Genomic DNA, 9,834 nt, shown 5'->3' with positions numbered 1-9,834 from the left:
TTGTCAGAATGCTCAGGGGGTTGGATGTCACCTAAATAAACAGCGATATTGTTTCCAGACTCCAAAGCTGCTGTGGTGTGTATTCTTCGTTCCCACTCAGTCCAGACCCCCAGCAGGGCCCAGGCAATGAGGTCAGCCAGAGTCCCAGGCCTGGTGAGAACCATTCGCCTCATAGGCCCACAAGGAGAGCAGGAGCCACTCTGCTCAAATAAGCAAGACACCCAGTCCACCAGGCTCTGCGTGGCCCCCTTTTCTCCTGGCCCACTTGTTTGCCCTCTCTTTGCTGTTTCATAACCTTTGTGGAATCACTCTGGAGAGGCTGAGGCTCCGAGTGGTTGACTGACTGCCTGAGGTCACAGTTGTGAGAGGCAAAGTGGGGGTAGGCAGGAATTTTGCCACTGCTGCCTCTTGTCTGCTGCCTGGGAACCCTAGAGGAGACTGGGGGGCTGGAGGCCCAGGAGGGAGGTGCAGAAGTACCTTTTTCTTTTCTAGAAACTGCCCTTCCCAGGAAAATTGGGTGGAGTCAGTCCCCTGCCACTCAAAGCTTACGCCTGCCTCTCTGAGGACACCGTGTGGTGCCTTTGAGAACTGCAGGTGGTTAGTGCACCCCAGCCTCTCCCAAGACTGAATGCTTGCACGGTTTGTGACCATACCTAGACAGGATATTAAAAAGCAGAGACATTACTTTGTCAACAAAGGTCTGTCTAGTCAAGGCTATGGTTTTTCCAGTAGTCATGTACGGATGTGAGAGTTGGACTATAAAGAAAGTTGAGCGCCAAAGAATTGATGCTTTTGAACTGTGGTGTTGGAGAAGTCTCTTGAGAGTCCCTTGGACTGCAAGGAGATCCAACCAGTCCATCCTAAAGGAGATCAGTCCTGAATATTCATTGGAAGGACTGATGTTGAAGCTGAAACTCCAATACTTTGGCCACCTGATATGAAGAACTCACTCATTTGAAAAGACCCTGATGCTGGAAAATCTGAAGGTGGGAGGGGAAGGGGACAACAGAGAATGAGATGGTTGGATGGCATCACTGACTCAATGGACATGGGTATGAGTGAACTCCTGGAGTTGGTGATGGACAGGGAGGCCTGGTGTGCTGTAGTCCACGGGGTCGCAAAGAAGTGACTGAACTGCACTGTTTCTGTGTCCGCATCCACCTTCTCCCGAGTCATACACAGTCTTTGTTGGCGTGACAGCTGCCTCATGGCGCTGATACTGACTAGTTGAATGCCCCCTGGATGAAGAGATCCCCACCCGAAACACTCTGCCCCTCGCCATCCTCACTATGAGTATGAAAACACAGCAGGAAAAAAAAACAAAACAGTCTACAGTATCCTTTTCCTCTACACAGTAAGTATGGTGGCTGGCAGGTCTCTCTGAGATGAGGAAGGAAAATTTAGGACAATTGTCTTGGCTCTACATGCCACCTAAATGTGACAGGGAACTGACATTTACAGGGCATCTACCGGGGTCTCTGTATTTTAGATAAAAGCCTTAAGTCACTTTGTGAAATGTAAATATGATTATCCCCATCTAACAAAGAGGGAAACTGAGACTGCAGTCAAGTCTTGGAACAAACTTATCAAATCCTGGTGGACTTTTTCAATAGCAAAATTCAGAAACCCAACTCGAACTAACTTCAGCAACAAGAATTTGTTGGCTCATGGAGTGTAAAAGTCTAGACATAATGCTTTCCCTGTGGTTGGCCCCAGGTCATGTTGTTTATTTTTGTTTTGTTTTGTTTTAGTATCTATTTTTCTTTATTTACTTATTTGGCTATACCAGGTCTTAGTTTTAGTATGCAGGATCTAGTTCCCTGACCAGGGATTGAACCTGGGTCCTCTGCATTGGGAGCATAGAGTCTTAGCTACTGGACCACCAGGGAAGTCCCCACCCCCCAGTTTTGATTCCCTTTTTTAGCAGACCCTTCTGCTTGGGTGGCAAAATGACCACTAACAGCGCCCACGGTGACTGTCCCTTTCTCAGTGGTTCCAGCAAAGTCCTGAGCCTGCTCCTCACTGGCCTGCACATGGTCACGTCCCTGAAGCACTCACTGTGATGACCATTTAAACCTGCACGCGTACCCATCCCTAGAAGGGCATGGAGGTCACGGCCACCCAAACTAAGGAAGGGAGAGCTGTCTGGAGAAAAGAAAATGACAGGCTGCAAGGGACAAGAGTAGGAGGGGTGCTGAGCAGGCCAAGACAATGGAGGTGCCCTGTACACCCTTTCCAAAGTCACATGCTGCCAACACCAGGCACCTCCTCACTTCCTAGTGTGGGTGGGGAGAGCAATGGGGGGTTGGGGCATTCACAGGGAATGCTGGATCCACAGAGGGATAAGGGAGAGGGAACCAGGGCTGGCAAAGTACCAGAAGGTGGGCAGAAGAGGCTCAGGTGGCACTAGGGTGGGGAACCCAGGGCTCTAGCCCCACCCTCCATGGAGCTGGTGCACTACAGGGGCTGTGCCAGTGGCCCCCAAAGAGGTCCCTGCCCTCTGGGAGATAGGGCCCCTGAGAAGCACCAGGAACCCTGAGAAGCACCAGGAACCAAAATGCTCTTGGGGAGCATTAGGACGCAGGTAAGTGTCCACGACACAGAGTTTAGGAGGCACTCACCCTCAGGGTTGTGCAAAGGCAGGGTCTGTACCTGGATGGGGAGGGGGCAGAGGAGGAGAGTGGACAAAGTGGCCCTGGCCTCACCCTGGGACAATCGGGGCCTTGCAGTTAGGGCTGACTTCCTTCCCGAGCCCTGGGCCAGCCTGGTTCTCCAAACAGGGTTGTTTCAGAATCCTGAGAATCCTGGGGCATCCATGTGCTCCGCCCCTCAGGTGGGCCGGTTCATTTAGCACAGCATGGCCCTCCACCAGGCGCACCACCCACTCGCCCAACTTTGAGCCCAGCTTTCCAGCCCGGCTCCTGGGCCAGTCTGCCCTCTGCCGATACAGATAACTCCTGACCACCAGCCCTCCCCTCCAGCCCTGGGTTCATCTGGTGACACATGTGGTGTGTCCTTGAATCAATGTCTTCAGTGTCAACTGATCCGCTTAGCTGCCCCTCCTGAAAACACTGAGCCGTCCAGCATCAGCGTCTACAAAATACGGCTGTCTCACGGGAGCAATACATGTGGTCAGCAGGCAGCGGCAGATCCCTGCTGGTGATGGCACTGGTGGCCCATGTGCTTTAGAAGCTTTATTTCAGACCCCTCAACACACATACACACTACTTGCTTGACAGGCTCCAGCAAAGACCAGATCTGTTAAGTACCACTCACCAATGTTGCCATCCAATAAACAGCTATATTTTGTTGTTGCTTAGTCGCTCAGTCGTGTCCAACTTTTTGAGACCCCATGGACTGTACCCCACCAGGCTCCTCTGTCCATGGGGATTCTCCAGGCAAAGATACTGCAGTGGGTTGCCATGTCCTTCTCCAGGGGATTTTCCCAACCCACGTCTCTTGCATCTCCTGCGTTGGCTGGTGGAGTGTTTATCACTGCACCACCTGGGGACCCCCAACCAGGTATACTAGCTTTGTGAAAATTTCCTTGTTCTTTTTCTGTGCTCCAGTGTCCTCATCTGTAAAACAGCTACAGGTGCCCCACCACCTGCCCCCTCACCTGTGGATCTGAGGCTAAAATGACTTGAAATTAGTTGTTGGATTTTTTTAAACATTTTATTTTTTAGCAATATATATAAATAGCATTCTCCTTTTGACCTTTCCTCAGGGCTGGTGGAATTCTGTCTAGGTTCCTGACCCCGGATGGAACCCTCATTGGAAGCCTGGAGTCTTAACCCCTGACCAGCCAGGGAAGCGCCCCCAGTTGGTGAATTTAAAGACTTAAACACAGCCCCGGCTCGCTTGGTTGCTCCGTGTAGTAGATGTGCTTCTCCAACATAACGGTTCTGACCCCTGGGGGCTGCGAAGGCGGTCAGCGGCGACCAGAGCTGGGCAGGATCCGCCGCTGATGCCATCCTCCGCCCCACCCCACCCCACCCCACTTCCAGCAGGCCTGCGCTCCGGACCCCCCCCCCCACGGTGAGGGGACGCGCCACCCAGCACCCTCTGTCCTGCTCAGCTGTCGCAAAGGCGATGCGCCCGTGGGGAAGCACACCGGCCCTGGAGTCACAACCGCGCCCCAGTCTCAACACGGCCCCTGATCGTCCTCACTCAACTTCCCATCCTCCACACGGCCCCGCTAACGGCTTAGCTCAACCGGTTAGCAGAGAACTGATAGCGCCCCCTCGCCCAGGATCTCGGCCCTCCTCCCGGTGGGTGCGAGCGGGGCCCCCCAGGAAGGGGGTGGGGCGCGGGAGGGGTGGGAGGCACCCCTTCCCATCTCCAGCCCTCTTATTAGCGGGGACGTGTTAATGGAAATTCACACCCAGGTGCTAATAAACAGTGGGCCGCTTCTGGGCTCGGAGAGCGAGGGGAGGCTCACCCCAGGGGAGGGGGCTGGCCGATGAGCCCCACTTATCTATGAAAAGACTTGCTAATAACTTTAATTCCCCGTCCTAAACCACGGGGCCTTTACCATGCAAACAGATTTTTCTAAGCTGGGCAGGGTCCTGGCGAAGACTTCCCGCTCAGCTCTTTAGGGCCCTGGTAGGGAAGAGAGTTGGGGGCAGAGGCGCGGGAAAGAGGGCGGATCAGTGAAGGTGTGAGGTCCCGCCCCCTGCGGGGCCTCTGCGTTTGGATCCCACTCTCTGCAACCAAATGCTGGTCAGGGTGTGCCAGGACTCCTGAATTACACACTGTGTCCCCCACCTAACTCTGAGTTACTGTCCCTCCTGGCCTAGGTCAGAGCATTGGGAATGATCTCTGAAGTGGTTTCAAAACAAATCAATATCAACCTATAAATAGATAAACTGTGCTACACCCATGCAATGGAATATTACCGAGCAATAAATATAAAGGAAGTACTGATACACGAGAAAATATGATGCTTTCATTCATATGAAAGTCCAGAACAGGCAAATCTGTAGAGCTAGAATAAAGCAGATTTGTGGGCTGGGGTGGAGAATAGGGGGATGGAGTAACAGGGAATCACTGCTAAATGGTTACAGGGTCTCTTTAAGGTGTAGTAAAAATGACCCAAAATAAGACAGTGGTGATGGTTACCTAACTATGAATATACTAAAACCATTGAATTATGTACTTGAAGAGAATACATTTCATGGTATAAATTATATCTCAATAAAGGTCTTTTTAAAAAATGCCAAGGTCGGTATTTCAAAGATGCTTGAGGGGGGCAGAGGGGAAGAACTGAGCAACCATAGATGGCTGGGAGACCCATTACCCCACCTCACCAACCCCCAGGCTTGTCTGCGCACCAGACTCCCTGACTGAACCCCTGTTTCCCCTTCTCCCATACAGCACTTCCCTGATCTGAATCCACGCCTAGATCCAGGTCAGTTCTGTGGATCTGGATACAACCGGTGGACCTCTCATCTTGCCTGAGCCAGGCGTCTGGGAGGTCACAGCTATTTAAAACTGGGACTGACCCACCTGTGTTACTTTATGGCCCTAAACATGGGAGAGAAACCAGAGTGAAGGGAGATGGGAGAATCCCAGGGTCCAGGCCTTGATGCTCCAGCACAAGGGCAGTAGGACACATGCAGAGCTGGTGTCCTGTCAGACCCCAGAAAGAATGGAGCCGGCAAAACCCAGCCAGGGCCGAGAGCTCAGATTCTGGAAGTCATACCTGGGTTTGAGTGCTGATCCTTCTGCAAAATAATTACTTAGGAATAAAATGTGTAAAGACCCGGAGCACAGTAAGTATGCACTAATGGAAACGCATTTTCTACAGAGATACTTGGTTTTATCCAGGTTCAAAGGTGGGCAGACTCAGCTTGCGGCCGCTTTCTCAAATGAAGCCCCGCCCCCTTCAGGCGGGCCCATGGGGAATAAGGCCTGGCGTGCTGTGATTCATGGGGTCGCAGAGTCGGACTCGACTGAGCGACTGAACTGAACTGAACTGAAGACGGGGCTGGGGGCAAGGAGGAAGGGGTCTGAGGCTGTGTGCTTTGGGGACTCCCAAATCCCTGATGTCCTTTGGAGGAGGGGAGGGAAGCTTTGTGTCCCTGTGGAGGAAGAACTTGCCAACTGACACCAGCACAGAGTTTATTCACAAATAAATAAATACATACTAGGCAGAGCTCCTGCCTGTCTTCAAGTGTCCACCCTCTGAGCCCTGCATCGCGGGAGGGGTTGCGGAAGTCCGTCCTAGGTGGGGACCGGCTCTCCCTTTCAGCGATGCCCACGCCGGTATCTCCGGTGCCCTCTTTCGGGGAGTCTGGAGAGGGACCTCTTCGAAGGCGCGGAGGCCAAAAAGGCGTCGGTGCTCACAGAACTGGGCGCCAGATGTCCGCCGTCACTTCAACTTCTCAGGCCGGCGGCCACTCCAGGGGCAAGAGGGGCATCGAGGTCTCCAGCAGGGCCAGGACGTCGCCGGGAAAGAGCTGGAGGAGACAGGGAACAGCGTGGTGCTCAGCGTGAGGCCGCCGAGCCTGGGTGTCCGCGCTCGCGAGCTCCGCTCTCAGGGGGTCCTTCTGAGTCCGCAGTGTCCCCCTCCCTCCCCTCGCCGCTCGGGCGCCCCGCGCACGCCAACCGTGTCGCTCCAGAGAGCGAGCAGGCGAGGCCGGGTCGCCAGTGGGGGAGCCCCACCGGGGGCTGATCCCCGGAATGTGAGGTGCGGATATGAGACGGTAGGTAGTGCCACCACACGACGGCGCTGAGCCGGGAGGGAGTCCGCGCAAAGGAGGGCGATACTAACCGGGGATGAGGGGCTCGGCTCCATCGCCGGTCCTTCCGGGCACGCCGCCCCGCGGTCGTAAAGTACCGGAGGGTCGCGCAGCTCGGGCGCTGCCAGGGCTCCGGGGCAGGCGGGCGGGGACCCCCAGGACACCGCGGCGCCGGCGGCCGAGCCGCAGCAGCAGCCTCGCGTCTGCGCCTCCGCAGGGCCGCCGTCGGGGCACAGCGCGCAGCCCCGAGGGGGCGCCGCGTCGCCGCGCTGCCGGCGCCGGCGCTGCAGGCTGTCCTCGCTGAGGCCCAGCACGGCCGACAGGTGTCCGATGTAGCGGATGGCCAGGCGCAGCGTCTCGATCTTGGTCAGGCTTTGGCCGGCGGGCGCCACCGACGGAGGCAGAAAGCGGCGCAGCTCGTGGAGGGCGCGGGCGAGCGTGCGCATGCGCAGCTTCTCGCGCTCGCTGGCGCTCTGCCGCTGCCCGGCGCCCAGGCGGCCGCCCCGGGCGCCTCGCCTCCCGGCTGCCGGGGCGCGGAGGGCGGCGCGGGTGGCCGGGCTCCCGGGGCTCGGCACGGGGCTGCAGGCCGGGACGCTGCCCCAAGAGTCCGGGGACGAAGCGGGGGAGCAGCCGCAGTCCGCGTCGGCGGCCGGCGGCGGCTGAGCTGGGCCCCAGCCTGCCGCGAGCATCCAGGACTCAGAGAGCGGAGGGCACAGGGACTGGGCCATGGCAGCGGCGGCGTGTCTGGAGGCTGGCGGCCGGCGACCGCTTTATCCCCGAGCCCCGAAGTGTGAAGTGGCCTCTTCCAGGCCGCATCAGCACTTCAAAGGGGGCTCGGGGGCCTGGCGGGGGCGGGGCTTGACCCTTTGAACCAACGTCGGGGTGGGGGTTGCGGGGGGCGAAGGTGTCGGCCTGTTGGCTGCGCCAGGTTGGCCCCACCTGGGCCCTCGCATGGACACCCGACCCGGACACTCCGGCCTTCTGCTCGCGCCAGTGGCGGGCGCTGTCCAGGGTGTTGGACCAGCTCAGCAGGCTAAAGGAAGCCAGGTCAGGGAACTGCAAGTTCTGGTACCTAGGTTTGGGGCTGCCTTCACCTGTCGGAAACCTTATGCAAATTTTTGTTTTCTTGAAGGTTTTCCTGGTGGTTCAGCGGTAAAGAATCTGCCTGCCAATGCAGGAGACATGGATTCGATCCCTGGTCCAGGAAGATCCCACACGCCTGGGAGTAACTAAGCTCAGTGCACCACATCTGTTGAGCCTGTGCTCCAGATAGAGCCCAGGAGCGGCAACTACTGGAGCCCCCGCGCACCCTAGAGCCGGTGCTCTGCAACAAGAGAAGCCACCGCAATGAGAAGCCCACGCACCACAACTAGAGAGTAGACCCCCGCTTACCCACAACTAGAGAAGAACCCACGCAGCAACCAAGATCCAGCACAGCCAGAAATAAATAAATGCTTAAAAAAAAAAGTTTTCTTGGATCTTCATTTCCAGTTTGTATAATGGGAGAGAAGGAAACGGCAACCCACTCCAGTATTCTTTCCTGGAGAATTCCATGGACAGAGGAGCCTGGCAGGTTCATACAGTTCCTGGGGTCGCAAAGAGTCGGGCATGACTGAGTGACTAACACAGGCACACTGTAGCAGCAGGTCCGTGGACTCCTGTAGAGGCCAGGAGGGAGTGGGGCCCTTATTCCATGTTCCTCCTCCAGGGCAGACTGGTCCTGGGTGCACCCTTCCCTGGTGGTGGTGAGTGGGAGGGACAAGCTATCCTAGGTAAATCCAGCAAGCTGGCAGAATCTGGGCAGGCTGGTGAACCATCTGAGCTGGAGGAGAGGAGCCCTGCTGCCCTCCAGGACACCCTCAGCCTGGCAGGCTCAAGGGCTTGGCCTGTTGCCACAGCTGCCACCTCTGGCCTTTAGCTGGTATCCCACCACTTTGGGGTGGGTATAACGGGCTTTGCCAATGAAATGTGAGTGACAATGACAGAGAAGAAGCACTTAAGAAAATTCAGAGTAATTCCCTGGTGGTCCAGGGGTTAGGACTCAGCGCTTTTACTGCAGGGGCCCCAGGTTCTATCCCTGGTTAGGAAATAAGATCCCACAAGCCACAGCATGGCAAAAAAAAAAAAAAAAACCACCCCTTCATGATAAAAATTCTCAGCAAATTTAGGCTAAAGGAGAACTTTCTCGGTCTGATGAGAGGCATCCTCAGAGATCCTACAGCTCACAGCATACTAAATAGGGAAAGACTGAAGGATTTCCTTTAATACTCAGAACAAGACGAGGGTATTGGCTCCTACCCACTCCATGTCAATGTTGGGAGATGGGGGTCTCACCTGTGGAATAAGGAGAGAGAAATAAAAGGCATATGGATTGGAAAGGAGGAAACGAAACTGTCTCCATTGATGGACAACGTGATTGTCCACATGGGAAAGCTCAGAGTATCTGCATCACCTGCCTGACCCCTCGGGTCTGAGTTGACACGTTGTCACAATAGCTCCTTCACGCATGAAGGTCTGCTCTCCAGCTGGACTGTGAAGTATGTGGTGTCTGGTATCATGTCTTCCAAAGAAATGGTGTCTAGGGTTTCTTTCAGAGGTCTACTGTTTTGCATCCCCCAAGCTTCCAGTTCTGTGAGACTCATGGGTGAGCTGCTTTGTAGCAAAGAAAGCCAGGTGACTTGGCACCTTCTTCCTGAGCACCTTTGCTCACCACCACCCCTCTTCCCTTGCCTCCTTTCTCTTCTGCTGCCCTTGGCACCTCTATACCCGCTGCTCTGCAGTCTGTCCCAGCAGCCCCAGATGCTTATGCCCATGATCACTTAGAGAGAGTGCCAACCCACCCCTGGAGAGAAGGGGTAGAGTCCATCCCATGGGCACATGCCACAGGGCCCATCGGCTCCCTAGGAGAGCCTGGCCTACGAGGACCCTCCCAGACCTGCAGCTGTCAGCATGGTCTGCCCTGTCTGGATCCTGGACAATGGATGGGGTTCTAGATCCAAGCCAAGAAACTGGCATTAGACGCCCCCCCGCCTTTAATCCCACTTGACTGGAGCTGACAAACAGTGGAAACAGGTTGTACATTCAAGTAGGA

At 55.6% G+C, this 9,834-nt stretch overlaps 1 protein-coding gene across 1 annotated transcript; it reads right to left on the bottom strand.

Annotated features, from left to right (window-relative positions):
- Window positions 1-6,386: 6,386 nt before the first annotated feature.
- Window positions 6,387-7,494, bottom strand: MESP1 (mesoderm posterior bHLH transcription factor 1). Its single transcript, XM_055417542.2, has 2 exons — window positions 6,776-7,494; window positions 6,387-6,461 (listed from the first exon to the last, which is right to left on the bottom strand). Exons 1-2 carry the CDS (start codon window positions 7,469-7,471, stop codon window positions 6,387-6,389), a joined length of 771 nt encoding a protein of 256 aa, XP_055273517.1. The 5' UTR covers window positions 7,472-7,494.
- Window positions 7,495-9,834: the final 2,340 nt, after the last annotated feature.

This window comes from Moschus berezovskii, chromosome 21 (genome assembly GCF_049115385.1).
Source record: "Moschus berezovskii isolate FMDL1 chromosome 21, NW_MosBer_1.0, whole genome shotgun sequence".
In the NCBI taxonomy this organism is placed as follows: domain Eukaryota; kingdom Metazoa; phylum Chordata; class Mammalia; order Artiodactyla; family Moschidae; genus Moschus; species Moschus berezovskii.
This window is presented reverse-complemented; position numbering and strand designations above follow the sequence as displayed.

What these genes read in the sequence shown, in the direction of transcription:
- MESP1 (XM_055417542.2), bottom strand. Translation starts at nt 7,471, where the DNA reads ATGGCCCAGTCCCTGTGCCCTCCGCTCTCTGAGTCCTGGATGCTCGCG. An exon ending in AGCCGAGCCCCTCATCCCCG is followed by an intron (nt 6,462 to 6,775) that starts GTTAGTATCGCC and finishes TGTCTCCTCCAG; the next exon opens with CTCTTTCCCGGCGACGTCCT.